At 51.8% G+C, this 20,420-nt stretch overlaps 1 protein-coding gene across 5 annotated transcripts in view; it reads right to left on the bottom strand.

The window, feature by feature from the left end:
• The window catches only part of LASP1 (LIM and SH3 protein 1), an 80,179-nt gene that overhangs the window by 10,037 nt on the left and 49,722 nt on the right, over positions 1-20,420 (bottom strand). For 4 of the 5 annotated variants that reach the window (XM_054458046.2, XM_054458047.2, XM_063656972.1 and 1 more), the window contains one exon: positions 13,169-13,276. In XM_054458046.2, coding sequence (XP_054314021.1) covers positions 13,169-13,276 — 108 coding nt within the window. Of the gene's footprint in view, positions 1-2,851; positions 6,260-11,866; positions 13,277-20,420 lie in introns of those variants that run through there. The other variant, XR_010124761.1, reaches the window with a different exon arrangement.

Here is a 20,420-nt window from a genome sequence, read left to right as displayed (position 1 = left end):
GGAGCCAGCCCTGGCCAGACTGACCACACCCAACCCCACTAGGAAGGGCACCAGGGCACTCCCAGACACAGGGCCCATGCCCTGCTCTCAGATCCCTAAGACAAGGCCAGAAGTGACCCTCCCAGCCCACTCCCTCAGCAGCACCCTGTCCCCTGGCTGGGGGTGGTGAGGGAAGACAAGGGAAGGAGATACCAGCCAGCAGCCCTAGTTGATACACTTCATGCATATCAGCTCGCTGAGTCCTCCCCACAAGCCTCTGAGGTAGTCAATGTTATATCCCGATATCCAGAGAGGCTAAGGGACCTGTCCAAGGTCATCCGGACACACGGTGGTAGGGAGGGCAGGGATTAAGGTCAACCTGGAGGCAGCCCACCCTCGCCACTCAAGGGCAGTCCAGGCTTCTCGCATCCTTCCAGGTCCATCTAGGCACCTCATCCTCAGGACGCTGGCCCTGGCTCCAGGCTGAACCCAGGGCTTCCATAGCACCTGGGACTGGGCTGTGCTGTTGGCGGGTGGTGTCCCCCACCCCCACTGGATGGAAGCTCCTGGAAGGTAGTGAAGGAGCCAGTTATTCTGATGCCGGGGCCTCCCACAGCACTGCACACCCCAGGCCTCAGGACTGGCTGAAGAGAACAGACCAGGATCCTGGAGATCCTTGAGCTTTGCTTCTTAACATGTGGTCTCCAGTCCAGGTGTGGTGGCTCACACCTGTAATCCCAGCACTTTGGGAGGCTGGTGGATCACCTGAGGTCAGGAGTTTGAGACCAGCCTGGCCAACATGGTGAAACGCCGTCTCTACCAAAAATACAAAAATTAGCTGGGCGTGATGGCAGGCACCTGTGATCCCAGCTACTCAGGAGGCTGAGGCACGAGAATTGCTTAAACCCCCGAGGCAGAGGTTGCAGTGAGCCAAGATCACGTCATCGCGCTGCATCCTGGGCAACAGAGTGAGACTCCGTTAAAAAAAAAAAAAGTGGTCTTCAGACTACCTGTGTCTGACTCAACTGGGCTCCTTGTTAGAATGCAGGTTCTGGGGCCTTCCAGAGAATCTACAAAATCAGGGCTGGGGTTCTGGAATATGCATTTTGGAAAAAGGCTCCCCAGGTAAGTCTGAAGCAGGCTTCAAGTCTGAGAACGGGTGGTCTAGAGCAGAAGCTGGGAACCTATGGTCCATGGACCAAATCCAGCCCACAGCCGGCTGCTAAGAACGGGTTCCACATTCTTTAATGCTTGGCAGGGGGCGGTGGAGGAGGGGAAGAAGAACCAAAAGAGGAATAATATTTCGTGACACATGAAATTTCTCTGAAATTCAAATTTCAGCCTCCAGAAATAAAGTTTTATTGGAACACAGCCACACCCACTCAATTACCTCTTATCTGTGGCTGCTTTCACGGCAGAACTGCAGAACTGAGTTGCTGCCACAGAGGCCATATGGCCACAAAGCCTGAGATACCTCCTACCTGGCCCTTTACAGAAAAAACTTAGTGACCCTTGTTTGCCAAAAGATTCTGATGGCATACTCCTATTGGTTAAATGTATTTTAGCACAATCTTCCTGAATTATGTGTATTTTATAAGTTACACAGAAGTTATCACTTGACAAATATATAATGTATATTGTAAAACTTGCACCAAAGAATGAATTTTAAAAGTATGAGATGGCCAGGTGCGGTGGCTCACACCTTTAATCCAAGCACTTTGGGAGGCCGAGGCTGGCAGATCGTTTGAGGTCAGGAGTTCAAGACTAGCCTGGCCAACACAGTGAAACCCTGCCTCTACTAAAAATACAAAACTTAATCAGGCATGGTGGTGGGCACCTGTAATCCCAGCTACTTGGGAGGCCAAGTCATGAGAATCACTCGAACCCAGGAGACGGAGATTGCAGTGAGCCGAGATTGAGCCACTGCACTCCAGCCTGGGTGACAGAGTGAGTCCATCTCAAAATGAATGAATGAATGAATGAATGAATGAGATGAAAAAGAACCAGAACTAGGAGTTCTAGAGTTTTCTTCCTGTAGGAACATGCTGCCTGTCCCACACCTTGACGACCCCTGGTGGGCTCTATCCTCTTCACTTTTCTTTCTTTTTTTTTTTTTGAGACAGAGTCTCGCTCTGTCGCCCAGGCTGGAGTGCAGTGACACAATCTCGGCTTACTGCACCCTCTGCCTCCCGGGTTCAAGTGATTCTCCTGCCTCAGCCTCCTGAGTACCTGGGATTACAGGCAACTACCACCACGCCCAGCTAATTTTTGTATTTTTAGTAGAGACGGGCTTTTACCATGTTGGCCAGGCTGGTCTTGAACTTCTTGACCTTGTGATTTGCCCACCTCGGCCTCCCAAAGTGCTGGGATTACAGCCGTGAGCCACCGTGCCCAGCTTCCTCTTCACTTTCCAGAGAGGAAACTGGTGGGGACGGGTACAACCACAGAAAGGTGTGAGGGCTCAGGATTTGAGTGCTCCATGAGGATGGGGGAGGAAGCGGGACACAGAGTGAAGAGAGTGACAGCTCTCCCCCACCCTCAGGGGAAACTCAGAAAGCAGGACACCAGGACAAGGAGAAAAACTGGTCCTTCCCAGACGGGCTCAGGCCTGCAGGAATTTCCTCCAGGCCCTGGCAGGCACCTAGCTGGAAGCTGACTTCACTTCCTGTTCCCTAGAATGCTGGCCTGCCTTTTCCTGATCCGGGAAAATGGGGCGGGAGTAGTGGGGTGGGAAGAGGAGGAGAGGCAAAACCTGCTGTTTCCTGGAGCGCCCCTGCCCCATCAGGGCTGTCCCAGCCTGGGCAGTCCCCTTTGGGCATCCCCTCCGCACACCGTCTCTGCTGCCTCCTCTCCCCCTTGGCACTGGCTGTGCACAAAAGGTAAGAGCAAGCACGTGGCCGGGCAGGGCTTACATGTTAACAGCTGGAAACACCTGCATCGTTGCTGCTCCTGCTGGCTGAACAGCCAATACTTCCTGCAGCCCGGGCTGGGAGCACAGGGAGGGCAGTGGCGAGGGCCTGGACAGAGTCTGGGGGGAGTCCAGTCTGGACGCAGAGGGCAGTTTACTTAAGGGTTTGGGTCAGGATCAGCCCCTCCTTTCCCAGCCCCCTCCCTTCAGGCTGGAGCAAGGACCGGCACCCACATGGCAGCACAGGCTAAGCCTGTTCCTGAGGTGAGGCAGCCAGCCCTGGCCAGGCTGAAAATCCATCCGACCCCAGCACCCGCTGGGAGGGGCACTCCAGGTGACATTCTCACAGACCCAGCGCGGAAGGTGAGTCTCCCGAGCCCCACTCTCTTAGTGACCCCTGTCTACTGGTGTTGGTGGCTGGGAGGGCACAAGGGAAGGGGACACCCCTCCTGAGGCCTCCAGGCTCACGAGGCACCTGCCCTTCCAACTTTTGTTCTGAGGTGGGAAAGGTCAGCTTCCCTTGTTTCCTTTCTGTTAAGGAAAAGAGCCTGCCCCTGAAAACCTGTGACCAGGGAGGGAAGCGCGACACAGAGAGGACAGGGGCCTGCCCTGGGCCCCCCGAAGGTGCCAGCATGGGGCCTGCAGGGACAGGTGTCCTTGATGTTGGGGGCCCGGATGAATGTGTGACAGCTTCCCTGGACATGACGCTATCTGCATTAGTGATGGGGTGACAGGGAGCCTTTTCCTCTGGGAGGAGAGCAGGTCTGGACCCCACAGGCTCAGTCCCTTATGATGGGCTGCACTGTCACCAGACCAATGCCTCATCCTTAGGGGAGCCGTATGCTTACTTACGTGACCTTGGGAGAGTCACTTTCCCCTCTGGGTTTCAGTTTTCTCATCTGTAAATAAGGCCACGGTACCATCTGCTCCCAGGCAGTCCTGCGAACCCTGACCAGCTCCAGGAACCTGAGCAAACTCTAAGCTGAAAGCAAGTATGGACACGTGGGTATTCCCATAAAGGGCTGGGGAAACTGATCTTCCTTCTCAAAAAGTCATTACACATGGATAAATGTGTCTAAAGTTACGGCCGGCTGACCCGACGGCTGGAGGAGTAGCTGCCTGAACCCAGGACACCCTTCCTGGGTGGCTCTATCAATGTTAACAACCTCTGCAGCTGTACAGCTCTTCACACAGTTCCACCAAGCTCTTCATACCCTGACAATCATCGCCCTAAAAAATGGGCCAGACACGCACACTTCATTCCCATCTTACAGAAGAGGAACATGAGGCTCAGAAATTAAATGAATTCCCGAGGCAGAGCTTTCATTGCTCAGTAACAGCCAAGGCTGGTGACACAAGAACAAAATCACAGCTAGACAGGCCCTTTCCTGAGAACAGGTGTGGAGCAGGGTGACCACACGCCCAAGTCCCAGTTCATGTCTGCTGCTCAGGGATAAATTTCAATGCACCCCTTTTCACTCTCAACAGGAATGATAATCAGAAAGTCACCCTAACTCGAGAGAGAGGGACACCAGGCATGCAACTCAGGACGGGCGGCACAGAGGGGCTAAATGGGCTGAGAAAAAGTGAGGCTCAGCTCCTTCCAGCCTGGGCCCACCTGGATAAAATTTCCAAACCCTCAGCTTCCTCTCCCTCCCCTCGCCAGCAAATGAGGAAATTGTGTTATGACTTTCCTGACCCACCTACTGGTTTGTTAAGCAAATAAGCACATGAGGGGGATGTTAGCACATTCAGAAGGCAAAGAAACATTTCCCAGCTTCCAAGGGCCTGGCTCATCCCTGCTCCAAGCTCCGCAAAGTTCTGGCCTTCTGAGAGCCCTGAGTGAGGAGCGCCCTAAGCCCAGACATGTCAGCACAGCCCCAGCCTGGGAGCTGTCCTGGGCCTCTGTGGACAGAGGCCACACTCTACCTGTGCCCATGAGGTCCAAGTACATGTGGGTTCAGGGGTCCAGGCCTAAGGACCCTCCCGACTCAGCCAGGACCCTACTAGCTGGGACTCCAGGATGATAAGTCAGGGTCCATGACAAAGCTCTGCTAGCTGATGTTCTGTTTTCTAACCCCGCTGCTCTCCCAACTGTGGTGGAAAATAAAAGTCTGACTCTCCATACGGTGCTCCTCACATGATTATACATCACAGTGAACGAGGGAACAGCAGGCTCTGGGTGGAATCATCAGCTCACCAGCTAGGGTCTTTTTTTGGGTGCCCTTACATGCATTACTCATTTCCTTTTCTTTTTTACTTTATTTATTTATTTTGAGACAGTCTTACTCTGCCGCCCAGGATGGAGTGCAGTGGTGCGATCTCAGCTCACTGCAACCTCCACCTCCCAAGTTCAACCAATTCTCCTGCTTCTGTCTCCCAAGTAGCTGAGACTACAGGGGTGCACCACCATGCCCAGCTATTTTTTTCTATTTTTAGTGGATGCGGGGGTTTGTCATGTTGGTCAGGCTGGTCTCAAACTCCTGGCCTTAAATAATCCACCTGCCTCAGCCTGCCAAAGTGCTGGGATTACAGGCCTGAGCCACCGCGCCTGGCCTCATTTCCTTTTCTCAGCCAGCCTGAGAATATTGCCATTTTACAGATAGGGAAACCAAGGCTCAAGATGTGGGCAAACAGTGGGTTAAGTCAGAATCCAGTTCTAACATCAGAGCCTCAGTTCTCAACCACCATGCAATACTGCTCCCCATTAGAGACTCACAATATTTTATTTTATTTATTTTTTAGAGACAGGGTCTCGATCTGTCACCCAGGCTGGAGTGTGGTGGCATGATCATGGCTCACTGCAGCCTCAAACTCCTGGGCTCAAGCAATCTTACCACCTCAGCCGCTCGAGTAGCTGGGACTACAGGTGGATGCCACCATGCACGGCTAATTTTCTTTCTTTTTTTTGTAGAGATGGTATCTTGCTATGTTGCCCAGGCAAGTCTTAAACTCCTGGCCTCAAGCAATCCTCCCACCACAGCCTCCCAAACTGTTAGGATATAGGCATGAGCCCACCATGCCCCAATATTTTATTTTTAAAACAAACAAAAGTCTGTACTCAACTTCATTAGTAATCACAGAAATGCAATTTAAAACCATCGGCTATCACACTCTACACGATCAAAATGCTAAAGTGAACATATCTGAGCACATGGAGCAAATGAAACTCATCTCTGCTGGTGGGAGGGTAAATCAGTGCAGCCACTTGGAAAATAGTTCCATATTATCTGGTAAAGTTGAAAGAGCACACTTTTTTTTTCCCTTTCTTTTTTTTGAGATGGAGTCTCACTCACTCTGTCACCCAGGCTGGAGTGCAGTGGTGCGATCTCAACTCACTGCAACCTCTGCCTCCCAGGTTCAGTGATTCTCCTGCCTCAGCCTCCAGAGCGGCTGGGATTGCGCCACCGAGTGCGCCACCAGGACCGGCTAATTTTTTGTATTTTTAGTTGAGACGGGGTTTCACTGTGTTAGCCAGGATGGTCTTTGATCTCTTGACCTCATGATCCACCCACTTCGGCCTCCCAAAGTGCTAGGATTACAGGTGTGAACCACCATGCCCGGCCCAAGGAGCACACATTCTAAGATGCAGCAGTTCCAATGTACATAGACTTCAGGAGATATGTACAAAAATGTCCATAGCAACTGGAAACAGTACAAATGTCCACCAGCAACAGAATCAAAAAAATGTGGTATAAACAAACAATGGAATACTATATAGCAATGAAAAAGGATGTACCACCACTACACGCAAACATAACGGATGAATCTTTAAACCCAATGGTGTGTAAGAGAAGCAAGATACACAAAATTACTGTGTTCAAAATCAGGAAAAGCAAAACTATGGTGTTTAAGAATACATAATTACATATTAAAATTATAATGAAAAATACATGCTTTCAAAATCAAACTAGAGGATTGTCCAACAAACCTGCCTTCAGAGTGTTTTACTCTGGGGACAAAACTTTGTTTGACTATTTACTATTGATTAGGCCCAGAGTCTAAAGACTGAAGCTCATTACAGAATATAAAATGCTGATTATTTCTGGCCAACTGAGATGCAAAGCATTTCTGCCTGCAGCAAAGATATCTTCAAAGTTTATCGTTTTATTTTCCCGTAGGACAATAGCCAATGTGTAACTCATGGTAGGCCCTTAACCATTTCTGTAGCTAAATGTATCCAGTACTCTCTTTTTTCCTTTTTTTTTTTTTTTTGAGACGGAGTCTTGCTCTGTTGCCCAAGCTGGAGTGCAGTGGTGTAGTCTCAGCTCACTGCAACCTCCACCTCCCGGGTTCAAGCAATTCTCCTGCCTCAGCTTCCCAAGTAGCTGGGACTACAGGTGTGCACCACCACACCTGGCTAATTTTTGTATTTTTAGTAGAGACAGGGTTTCACCATGTTGGCCAGGCTGGTCTTGAACTCCGGACCTCAGGTGATCTGCCCGCCTCAGCCTCCCAAAGTGCTGGGGTTACAGACATGAGCCACCTTGCCCGGCCCCAGCACTTTCTTTCACAGACTAGCATTTACCTCTGCCTCTCATATTCCCCAGCTTTAATCTCTAGCTGGTCCCCTCATAATTAAATAAAGATATGATAAGTACTTACTACATGGGAGTTATATTTTTAACACTGTGAACACTGGGCTCTTGACAGGCATACAGTAATACAATGTATGGTATACCTGCCTGGTGAAACAGGTGTTTATTGTATATGTTACTATGTGTCATATTTCACACATAAAAAAATTTTAAGGACACAAAATTGTATACAGAAAATCAATATGTAAGTAAATAAAAGAAGAGGCTCCAGTAAAGCGACTAAAGTTTTCCATACTTGAACACTGCTAGAGCTCATGACAAAAGGCCAGGATTCCTAACATGTAACCTTTATCCCACAGCATGGACCCATCAAAAGGCAACTCTTTAGATGCCTTTAATGATGACATAACTACTCACCATAGGTGTGTAATATACTAGCCCCTTTCCTCACTTCCACACATTCTTAGTACTAGACAATGGCCAAATTTTTCTGCCAAACTTCACTTTATGTCCCTTCTCTGGCTACAGTGTAGAAAGCAGACAAGTGTGCCTTTAAAGTATTAATAACATTGACAACATAACCAGGTGTGATGGCGTGCGCCTGTAATCTCAGCAACCTGGGAGTCTTAGGCCAGGGTTCACTTAAACCCAGGAGTTCAAGGCTGCAGTGAGCCATGATCACGTGACTACACTCCAGCCTGGGCAGCATAGCAAGACCCTATCTCTACAAAAAATATAACAATTAGCTGGGCATGGTGGTATATGCCTGTAGTCCCAGCTACTCAGGAGGTTGATGGGAGAGGACCACTAGTGCCCAAGAGTTCGAGGCTGCAGTGACCTATGATCCTGCCACTGTACTCCAGCCTGGGCAACCTTGTCTCAAAAATAATAATGATGATAATAATAGTGACATCATTTATCCCATGCCAAGCACTTGGCATTTTCCTTGCAACCACCTGTCAAAGTAGGGCCTACTGTCCCGTTTTTACAAATGAGGAAACTGAGGCTCAAAGAGCCCTGCCTGGCCCCAGAATGACAGAAGCTAGGATCTGGGCCCTTACCATCTCCTCCTACCTCACTGTCTCGCCACTTAGCAAGACTGAAGACAGACTGCATTTATCCAAAGCAGACACCCCAGAGGAGATCAGACACTTGTTTTTAAAATGCTCTGGCTGGTAAAAAGCCCTAGTCTGCAGCATATCCCTCCAGGGAAGCAAATCCTCATCCTTTTGTAAGATGGCCTGACCTTTAGAAATAACTGGAGTCAGCTGGGCACAGTGGCTCACGCCTGTAATCCCAGCACTTCGGGAGGCCGAGGCAGGCAGATTACCTGAGGTCAGGAGTTCGAGACCAGCCGGGCCAATATGGCAAAACCCTGTGTCTACTAAAAATACAAAAATTAGCCGGGTGTGGTGGCATGTGCCTATAGTCCTAGCTACTCAGGAGGCTGAGGCAGAAGAATTGCTTCAACCCGGGAGGCAGAGGTTGCAGTGAGCCAAGATCACGCCACTGCACTCCAGCCTGGGCGACAGAGCGAGACTCCGTCTCAAAAAAAAAATAAATAAATAAATAAAAATAAATAAATAAATAAAATAACTGGAGTCATTTGGTGCTAATCTGGGAAGCAAAGCAACAAGCTACCTACAGGAACAGGAATGCTATTTTGGATACAAAACAAAAGGTGTGGCTCTAAACACCCTGTTTCCCAAAACACTTCAGGAGGTTGGGACAACTTAGCAATGGTTTTATGTGTGGTTTAAAGCTCCCCTGGGCCAGGCACAGTGGCTCATGCCTGTAGTCCCAGAACTTTGGGAGGCCGAGGTGGGCGGATCGCTTGAGTCCAGGAGTTTAAGACAATATAGTGAGACCCTGTCTCTAATAAAATTTAAAAAAAAAAAAAAAGCTCCCCTGGGAGGCCAGGTGAGGTGGCTCACCCCTATAATCCCAGCACTTTGGGAGGCTGAGGTGGGAAGATAACCTGAATCTAGGAGTTTGAGACCAGCCTGGGCAACATAGCAAGATAGTGTCTCTGCAAAAAAAAGAAAAATTAGCTGGGCATGGTGGTGCACACCTGTGGTCCCAGCTACTCAGAGGCTGAGGTGGGAGAATAGCTTGAGCCCAGAAGGTTCAGGCTGTACTGAGCCGTGAACACACCACCGCACTCCAGCCCGGATGATGGAGCGAAACCCTGTCTCAAAAATAAAAATAGGCTGGGCTTGGTGTCTCACGCCTGTAATCCCAGCACTTTGGGAGGTCTAGGCGGGTGGATCAGGAGGTCAGGAGATCGAGACCATCCTGGTTAACATGGTGAAACCCCATCTCTACTAAAAATACAAAAAAAATTAGCCAGGCATGGTGGCGGGCGCCTATAGTCCCAGCTACTCAGGAGGCTGAGGCAGGAGAATGGCGTGAACCTGGGAGGCGGAGCTTGCAGTGAGCCAAGATCGCACCACTGCACTCCAGCCTGGGCGACAGACTGAGACTCCGTCTCAAAAAAAATGAAAATAAAAATAAAGCTCCCCTGGGGTTCTGAGGTACAGCCTGATCTGGCACCCTCTGACTTAGGGGTTGGTGAAGCTTTTTCAGACTTTTAGGTGGTGGCTCTCAAACTTCAGAGAGCATCACAGAAACCCAGGGAATGTGTTTAACATGCTGATTCCTGGGCCCCACTCCCAGAGATGCTGATTCTGGCAGCCAGGGGAGAAGGCCTGTGAGTCTGCATTTTCAGTCAACCCTACAGGTGACTGTGCTACAGCTGTCTGGAGGCCCATATCCGACAGACTGTAATTGCTTTCATTAAAACCAAGAGTCTCCAGCCTTTGCAGTCACACCCTACAGGTCTCTGCTAAAGCTGCAAAAGCAGCTAGCAGGTCGGGGTCAATCCCTTCCCCCAGCTCCTGCAGAGGACCATCAGCTCACTGCCGAGAAGGGTAAAAGATGGTTATCTCCTGAGGTGCGATGGCTTGGCCAGGGTGGTGAGTTTTGTCACTAGGATATTAACACCTCTAATAACTGGGAGAGGGAAGAAGAGGAGGTGGCTTAGGCTGAGTGTGGAGTGTTCTGGAAGCCTTCCAGAAAGGGAAGCAGGGATGACTGGGCTTGTCTCCCCTCCTCCAAAACCCACAGGGTGAAGCAATGAGTGAACAGCCAGGGAGCTGGGGTTGCAGATTGGGAGCAAGTGTCACTGATAAAAGACTAGAGCCTCTACATGAAAAGCCGCAGGGGCTGAAGAGCCAACACTCCAGTTCTGTGAACCATTCCGGGTTTTCCCTATAATCTAAGACCATCTTCCCCCTCCCCCACTTTCCAAGCGGAGAGCTCTGAGACACAGATCTAAGGGTCTTACCCTTTGCAGGGTGTAAGGCCAGGCCCTGGCATATATAAAGAGTCAACTGTGACAGGCCTCTGGAAGTTGGAGGGGAAGGAGGATTAGAGTGCCTGCCCCAGGCATCCCCTGCTAGCCAAAGGGAAGCATGCCATTTCCTCAGGCCACCAATTTCAAACTGCAGGTCAACAATCCAGTTGCAAAACCCATTCACAGTAAGTCTGCAACCAGCATCTTTTTGTTTTGTTTTTTTTTTTGAGATGGAGTCTCGCTCTGTCACCAGGCTGGAGTGCAGTGGCCTGATCTCAACTCACTGCAACCTCCGCCTCCCGAGTTCAAGCGATTCTTCTGTCTCAGCCTCCCAAGTAGCTGGGATTACAGGCACATGCCACCATGCCCAGCTAATTTTTGTATTTTTAGTAGAGATGGGGTTTCACCATGTTGGCCAGGATGTTCTCGATCTCTTGACCTCATAATCTGCCCACCTCGGCCTCTCAAAGTGCTGGGATTACAGGCGTGAGCCACTGCGCCCGGTCCTTTTTTTTTTTTTTTTTTTGGAAACAGGGTCTCACTCGGTTTCCCAGGCTGGAATGCAGTGGTGCAATTATGGCTCACTATAACCTCAAACCTCTGGGCTCAGGTGATCCTCCCACTTCAGCCTCCTGAATAGCTAGGACCACAGGCATGTGTTATCATGCCTGGCTAGTTTTTGTTTTTTTTGTTTTTTTTTTTTTTTGTAGAAACAGAGTTTTGCTATGTTGTCCAGGCTAGTCTCAAACTTCTGGGCTCAAGCAATCCTCCCACCTCAGTCTCCCAAAGTGTTGGGAATACAGTCCTCGAAGGGGCTGTATTATGTGAGGGTGTATAGGGGCCTGCAACCAGCATCTTTAGAAAAGATCTGAAAGTGGCTGGGTGTGGTGGCTCACACCTGTAATCTTAGCACTTTAGGAGGCCAAGGCAGGCACATCACCTGAGGTCAGGCGTTAGAGACCAGCCTGGCCAACATGGTGAAACCCCGTCTCTACCAAAAATACAAAAATTGGCCGGGGGTGGTGGTGTGCACCTGTAATCCCAGCTATTCCACTTGGGAGGCTAAGGCAGGAGAATCACTTGAACCCTGGAGGCGGAGCACCACTGCACTCCAGCCTGAGCAACAGAGTGAGACTCTGTCTCAAAAAAAAAAAAAAGATCTGAACGCTCTCTAAGTAGGAAGTACTCATTCATGAAAGCTTCCATTCTGTTTTTCCTCTACATAAATGTATGCCTGTTAGATGGGTCAAGACGTACAATGTATATTTTACTGTAGGCTGAAGTCAGAGTTTGAAAGTCACAGTTTTGGGCATGGCTGGGTTCTGCTGTCTGTGGGCTGCCTGCGCTTCTGAAATCCACCTGACCCACCACTGCAGCCCACTCTATGCATGGCCCAGCCAAGCTTTTAAAGGAGCGCCCTGCTGAGGTGGCCAGGTGGAGGGTGGGAAGGGATGTGGAGCCCAGGGAGTGGGTGCTGAGACCACCGGAAAGCCAGGCCCCCCCGCAATCTCTATCCCCAGTTCTTCAGCCCAGAGCAACAACGGGCAACTCACTGATCCCTTCCTGTTCCAGACATGAAGACAGCTGCCTGCCTAAACCCTCCCTGGCAGGACCTCCTAGGCCAGGCTGGCTGGGCAGCCCCTGCAGTTCTGTGTGTGGGTCCCCCATGGTTGCTGCTCACCGCAGTGCCCTGCCCCCGCATGCCTAAAGCCACACAGGCTGCTTGCCTGTGGCTCTGCCAAGCAGGAAACTGAGGCCTGTTCTCTGGCCACAGATGCCATGGAGGGCACACGATGCTGGGGACAGTTGATCCCCTGCCCACTCTCCATGCCCACCCCTGCCACAGCCAGATGCCACTGACCATCAGGGAGGCGGGGGGTGTGAACCAGGGGGTGCAGGGCTGGCGGGCGAAGCTGGCTGGGGTTTTTACACAGGAAGGAAGAGCAGGCTGATGTGGGGGAGGAGGCCAAGGAAGGGAGGAAATGACTGCAATGTCAGCACCCAGGCACAGACCAGGGGAGGCCAGGCACTCCCCGCCCCCCAGTTTTGACCTTTGTGCTAAGATGAGACGTGCAGTCTGCACCGATACCCACGATATCCAGAAAAAAGAATAACAGAGAGAGTGGGGGCTGATTTAGCACACAGGCCCCCACATGCTCCCACAGAATACAGTCCCTTCAAGAAGAAAATGCTATGCAGGCTGGTCTGGGGGTACACAGAGAAGAGGCATCTGGGAACCCCAAGCTCTTCCCCAGGTCCACCCTGGAGGGCAGGGGCAGTGGAGGCACTGGCCTCATTCACATCTGCCAGGCTTGCGTCTGCCAGGCTGGCAGGGAGGGGACCAAACAGAGGGCAGCAGGGATGCCACAGGGCAGGGCAGGAGCTCACATTACTGATCTGGTCCTGGGTCTTCTTGATTCTCTGGAGCTCAGGCGTGTCTGCCACCACGCTGAAGCCTTTGCCTTTGTTCTTCTCAAACTCCTCCTTGTAGCGCACCTGCAGGAGGAGAGGAAGAGGGATTGGAGTCAGGCCAGGAGCCGAAAGGGCCTCGGCTTGGGGCCCCTCTGAGGCAGCAACCAGTCAGGAGATGGGGACAGGGAGTCAGGAGAAAGACCCTGACCAGAAGTCCCCAACTCAAAGCAGAAGCCTCAACCAAAAGGTGTCAGACTCGTAATAAGCCACTACCAAGTCTTTGGTGTGCAGTGAATGGCGGGCACAGAGCCCAGGGCCTTACATGAACCATCTCATTTAGATCCCACCATACATATAGCCACGCAATTAACAGCTCCAATTTACGGATCAGGAAACGGAGCCACAGAAAGGCAAAGTCCCCTGCCCAAGGTCACAGAGCTTAGCGGTCAATGTCCGGCACTACCAAAGTGTAAACCCTCATCTGCCTGACTCCTGACCCTTCACTCCCCGCCCATCCTGTCTGGAAGCTTATAGGAAAAAGGTTCTTTCCAGAGCTCCCAGGGTGGCCCCAGCCCTCATGTTAGCCAGGATGTGGCCCTGCCCGCTACGCCTGGGGGAGCTTTTCAGCAACCAGCTGAGTGAGGGCTGTGCCAAAGGACAGAGTTGGCGCCCAGAAAGGAGGGTGGTGAGACATCCCCAGGGAAGGCTCCATCAATGTGCCTTTGACAGGCCCCACGGATTCTGGGAGCCTGCCGGGCTGGCTTCAGAGGCCACTGCCATAGCAGGGGAGGAAAGCAGCGGGGGTCAAACAGCATCTCAGCAGGTCTCCAAGCTCCAGGGAAGAACCCTTCCACCCCACCACAGTACTAGAGGGACTCAAGTCAGACATCAGAAAGGACTTCCCTGGCACGAAAGGAATTGAAATATGAGGAATATAGCTTGTCCTCCCCTGGGGGTTTTGAAGAACAGAATGAGGCTGAGAAAACTCATGGAACAGGAAACTATTCCTTGGCTTCCAGAGACTTCACTGTCCACCTCATCAGCCATCTGTTCCAGACCCCACCAGCTGCTTGGATTTCCTCCACGGGGGCTGCACTGTCCTGGACACAGGTCAGCCCAGGACACAAACCCAGGCAGTTCCCTAGCAGGGAATCATCCGGCAGCAGCACCGAGCTGTGCTTGGACTAGAGTGACTGCGCATGCGCACGCAGCCACGGCCACACCTGTCAGGTCCTCTGCACATGCCCATGGGGGTCAGAGTCCTTGTTTGTCTCCTGAAGCCCCAGTCACTCATCCATGTGGTTCCCTCTCCTTCTCTGTTCTGATCCAGACAAGACGGGCTTGGATGTGCTGGTCCCCATCAGATCAGAAGTGAATGCAGTGGACAGAGGCACCAACCCACCCCAAGAGTCCAGAACCTGCCTAGCACCAGCTCTTCCAGGAAGCCCTGGGCCAGCACGGTGACTCTTAGTGGGAGGCCCTTTGGGAAGCGGGCACTGGGGAAGGTATGGCACTCAGAGACAGAGAAATGTAGCTCCAGATACAGAAGCCCTACATCTCAAGCTCCTGGCCTCGGTTTCGTCATCTGTAAAAGAGTTGTGACAGAAATCAGGTATAATATGGGGAGGGGGCTTCTTATCACCAAGTATGGGCACAAAGCCAGGCGGAGCTGGCACTAACACAGGCTCAGTCTCCTACTTCTGAGTGATCTTGGGCCAACGACTTCACATCTCAAGACTCAGTTCCCACATCTGTAAAATGGGGACCATAACGCCAGTCACTCCAACCCACGATGCAGACAGTGGCTCTAAAGCAGCAGCGCATTGTGGAGAGCCAGTGTGAAAGTGCTCTGTCAGCGATGAAGTGCTGAACGAGTGCCAGTCCCCCACTCCGTCCCCTGCTTCCTGGCTTTGCAAGGGTCAGGCCCCTAATCCAGGGGAATAATCGCCATGGCGATGCTGCAATGACATCAGCAGGTTCCCAGGCTCGGGAACTGCTTCTGCCTCCCCCTCCCTGTTGAGGAAGGATCATTCATTTCACTACTAATATAGAAGGCCCACAGAGGGTAGGGCTGAGGGGTAGGGGCTGAGAAGGGAGGGAGCCTGGGATCAGCACCACCTTGCTGTGTGTTTCTAAGCAAGTCAGTTCCCCTCTCTGGGTCCCCTGAAGGGAGCTGGCTAGCTGATCTCTAAAATCCCTCCCATTTGGAGTCTGTGACCATTTTTAAGCACCTTCAGACCGTGACTGTGGAGAATCAAGATGGGGAAGGCTCTTTGAAAGGTCTTTGGGTATGGAAGGGGTGGCAGAAGTGAAGGATGGGGGGCCAGGGGTGTAGGGAGGGCCCAGCCCAGAGCCCCTCCTTCAGGGCTCCCTTCTTGCCCTGGCAGGAGTGCTTGCCCCTGTTGTCTAGGATGGCTCACCAGGGTGCTGTGGGGGTCCCTGTGGAGGAAGGGACCTGCCCAAGGTCACAACCCAGTTGTCGCTCAGGCCAGGATGCAACTCAGCGCTTCGGCCAGAGGACCCCATTCCTGGGAGATGCCTGGGCTCCCAGAGGACCCCACTTCTGGGAGATGCCTAGACTCCCAGAGGACCCCACTCCTGGGAGATGCCTGGGCTCCCATTTTGGAAACTCTGGTGTCAGGGCCAGGACTGACTGACACCTGAGGCTCCTGACACCCAAACAATCACCATCCATGAAACTCTAATTTTTCTGTCAGTTCTTAGTTGTTCTCCCTGGATCTATCTTGCTTCTCATCCCAGCAGACAGGAGGTGCAGATCAACATTTGTTGGATGATGAATGAATTGAATGCAGACACGTAATCGCCAAACAAAGCAGCATAATTGGGAAAACAGCTGCCTTGATGACCCAATATAATAAGAAGGATCATTACTTAAAAACAAAAATTATGCCAGGCACGGTGGCTCACGCCTGTAATCCCACCACTTTGGGAGGCAGAGGTGGTGGATCACCTGAGGTCGGGAGTTCATGACCAGCCTGACCAACATGGTGAAACCCCATCTCTACTAAAAAAAATACAAAAAAAGTTAGCCAGGCGTGGTGGGCATAATCCCAGCTACTTGGGAGGCTGAGGCAGGAGAATTCCTTGAACCTGGGAGCCGGAGGTTGCAATGAGCTGAGATGATGCCACTATACTCCAGGCTGGGCGACAGAGTGAAACTCCGTCTAAAAAAAACACAAAAATTAGGCAGGACTTAAAAACAAAATGGCTTATGTCTGTAATCCCAGCAGTCTAGGAGGCCAAGGCAGGTGGATCACTCGAGCCCAGGAGTTCGAGACCAGCCTGGGAACATAGTACCCCATCTCTATTAAAAAAAAAAAAAAAAAAAAAAAAAAATTAATAAAAATCTCTAAAAAAAATACAAAATTTATTGAGCAAAATACAGTTTCCACTATTATGTGCCTACTATGTGTTGGGCCAACATACTTTGTAACCCATCCCCTTCTAACAAAAAAGAAACACTAGTTTCTAAAATTTAGGCAGGGCGCGGTGGCTGACATCTGTAATCCCGGCACTTTGGGAGGCTGAGGTGGGCAGATCACTTGAGGTCAGGAGTTTGAAACCAGCCTGGGCAACATGGCAAAACCCTGTCTCTACTAAAAATACAAAAAGTAGCCGAGCATGGTGATGCACGCCTGTAGTCCCAGCTATTCAGGAGGTGGAGGCGAGAAAATCACTTGAGTCTGGGAAGTCAAGGCTGCAATGAGCCAAGATCACACCACTGCATTCCAGCCTGGGCAACAGAGAGAGACCCTGTCTCAAAAAAATAAAAATTAAAAAAAAAAAAAATTAGACACACACAGATGGAGAGGAGAGCTGATGGAAAGGGCCAGGGATGGAAGTCATGGTCAAAAGGTTGCTGTGTATATTTCCCAGCTTCTTCATGTCCAAGTTCCATTTCCTCTCCTTTCCAGGAGAACAGTAATAGCAAACACTGAATGCTGACTCCACACCAGGAATCTTTAAATGCTTAACATATCCTCCTATCTCACACCACCCTCTGGAGAGAGGTAATCCACATTATTCAGACGAAGGCACTGTGCACAGAGGTTAAGCAACTTGCCCAAGTTCACACAGCTGGTGGCAGCAGATGTGAGATTCAATCTCAGGCCAGCTAGTTCGGGTAAGAGTGATACTCTACTACCCGTGCTGCTCACAAGATCTGAGGAGGATAGAAACCCCCCTGTAATTTCCCACGACCCCATCAAGGTGAGTTGATGAAGGAAAAAATGGAAGAACAGTCTCCTGGCACTTGGCACTTCTGCCTGGGCTCAGGGCCACACAGACACCTCCAGCTCAGTCCCACCCCAAAGCCACTGCCTCTGCTCAGCCTGGGGGTGGTGTGGGAGCAGCAAGTGAGAAGGGGGGCTGGGGGCCCAGCTGCCAGCCCCCTGCCTCAGCCAGGCCTGGGCAGGACCACCCAGAGGGTCATTTCTGGACAGTTCTGTGGTTACCTCCTCCCCAGGGGAGGCTCCAGGTGTCCCAGACACCCAAAGTGCCACTTTGGAGACCAATATAGAGATGGGAAAATAAATAAAGCTGAAATAGCCTGGGCAGCTTCCCAGAGACAGGGAAGGGCAAGGCAGGCCCAGAAGGGGCATGGAGAGAAGCCAGCTGACTCCGTGGGGTGAAGCTGGGTGAGTAGAAGAGGCTCCCACTTCCCTTCCTGCCAGCCGCAGGCAGCTCTCGCCAGCTCTGCCCCCACGGCAGCCACAGGAACCAGAACCTGTCACTGCTCCAGCCTGGCCGGCTCAGCCCTTCCAAGCCTCAAAGCATCAGGCCCAGCCCCCAGCTTGAGGCAACTGGGTTTGCTGTCCTCATTTTACTGGTGAGGAAGCAAAGCTATGAGAGGAAAGACAGTCTGAGGCCAGTCTCAGACCACACAGCTGGTGGGCGGTGGGAAGGGAGACAGAACAGGCCTGCAAAGAGGGCAGTACCCTTTCCTCCCCTGACTAGCCTGGCCCTCAGACCCCACCCCCGAGGACCCCCAGCTCAGAGGAACAGAGCTGTGCCCTTAGTGCAAAGCCCTACCCTAATGTTGCACCCCTCAGAGCATACAAACAGGGTCGGTACACTCCTGCCCACGGGCCCATCTCTAAGCTTCTTAAAGTGGGGCCAAAAGTCCTTATCAGAATCACAGGGGAGTCAAAATGCAGATTCTTGGGCCTCACCCAGAGCTGCCAAGCAGAAGTCCCTTGGGTGGGGCCTAGGAATCTGCATTCCCACAAGCCCGTCCTACTTGCTGCTGACTGGTACATCCTGCAGGGTGGGAGCACAGGGCTGGGTGCCTGTGCTGTCAGCACTGTTCAGAGCAACGGGCTCCAGGGCCAGGTCATGGGCTTGATGTCTGCCTCGTCCCTGGGATCTGTGCAAGCAGGGAAGCCTCTGTAAACCTCAGTGTCCCTATCTGTATGATGGGGATAATAAGAGCCCCTCTTTCATCAGGTGGCTGTAAGGATTAAAAAAGTCAGGCATACACACATACATGTGTGCATGCATGCACACACACACATACACGGACATGGTCTGGCCCTCAGTGAGACCCTAATGAAGAGTGACCACCATTGTCATCTCCCAAGAGGCCCCCCCGGGAACCCAGCAGGCCATGACCCTGGGAAGCAGCAGGCACAGGCCAGGGACAGGAGCCCCCAAACCCAGAGTGTGGTGCCGGCTTCCCCTGTGGGGGGCAGAAGCAGCCCCTGCCAACAGCATGCCCTGCCCACTTGCTGCCCATGCTGGGCAGGGGGAACAAGGTGGAGGTGCTTTCTCCTCAAATCCCACTCCTCAGGGATAGGGTGCCAGGGCAAAAAGAGCTGCAGCCATGCTTTTGTGGAACTGACAAAGGCTGAGGGGTTTGAATTTCTTCCCTGAGAAAGGGGTGTGTGTGTGTGTGTGTCCCCAAAGACCTTCATCTGCTCCCAGCACCTCTTCTCCCAGGTCCTTCTGAGCCCCTTCACCTCTGGCCCCCATGGCCCTTCCACAGAGCAGGGAATCGAAGGCAGGAGTCAGGGCCTGGCTAGAATCTGTAAAATATGGCCAGGCAGGCTGTGGTGTTCCCTGCTTCCCAGTAACTTCAGCTTCTGTGCCACAGGTGGGTGGGTGGCAGGTGTGAGCTGCTGCTCCCTTCCTCTGTGAGCCTCAGGCCCTACCAGGGCTGTGCAGCGTCAAGGGCCCCAGACTTGGGAGTGACAAGACCAGGGCCCAAATCCTGGATCCGCACTCACTCACTCAGTTTCCCTGTCTGTAAGACAGAGACAGTGGGGCTTTTACCTTCCCCCAGAACCCAGTCAAGGATAAACAGGGGAACTAACTAAAGGCACTTGCTAAACTACACAATTTCTTTCTTTTCCTTTTTTTAGAGACAGGGTCTCACCCTATCACCCAGGCTGGAGTGTAGTGGTGCAGTCATGGCTCACTGCAGCCTTCAACTCCTCAGCTCAAGTGATCCTCCCGCCTCGAACTCCCAAGTAGCTATGACCACAGGTGCACACCACCATCTCTGCTAGTTTTTTTTTTTTTTTTTTTTAGGGACCAGGTATTGCTATGTTGCCCCAGCCAGTCTCGAACTCCTGGACTCAAGTGATCCTCTCACCTTGGCCTCCCAGAGCACAGGGATTACGGGCATGAGCCATGGCCCCCAGCCCTAAACTGCAAAACTTCTCAACAGCATAAGGAACTATCATGTTTATTATTAAGGTAGAAACTGTTTCTTAGGGCGTGGATAGTCCCTGGGTTAGACAAACCTACATTCAAAGCTGCCAGTGTCTATTTCCTCTTCTCTGAAGTGAGGTGATCCTACAGCTGCACAGGGCTAGGTGAGGATTAAACAAGCTCACACGCCCGGAGCACTGAGCCCTCCATCGTCAGCTGTGAATATTATTATTGCCTCTCCTACCACCCGCAGGACCTCAGCCAGTCCCTCAATGTCGCTGGGCCTCAGTCGCCTCATCTGTAACAATGGGGAAGATAGCACCTTCCTCACAGGGCTGCTGGGAGGATTCCGAGAGAGGGTGCATGGAAAGCCTGACAAAGGGCAGGGTCGGTTCTCCCTGATGGACCCAGGCAGTCACATCAAGATCAGGCAGCAGGAGTCCCCTCCGGAGGAACTGGGAGAGATTCCCTCTCTGTGGCCCAGGTGGAACCTCTGCAGTCTTCTCCCCCACTTCTGAGTGGGTCCTGGGCGCGCTGCCCACGTGATAAATTCCCC

This window comes from Pongo pygmaeus, chromosome 19 (assembly GCF_028885625.2).
Source record: "Pongo pygmaeus isolate AG05252 chromosome 19, NHGRI_mPonPyg2-v2.0_pri, whole genome shotgun sequence".
Classification (NCBI taxonomy): domain Eukaryota; kingdom Metazoa; phylum Chordata; class Mammalia; order Primates; family Hominidae; genus Pongo; species Pongo pygmaeus.
Note: the sequence above shows the minus strand (reverse complement) of the source record. Positions and strands in the feature narration are given on the sequence as shown.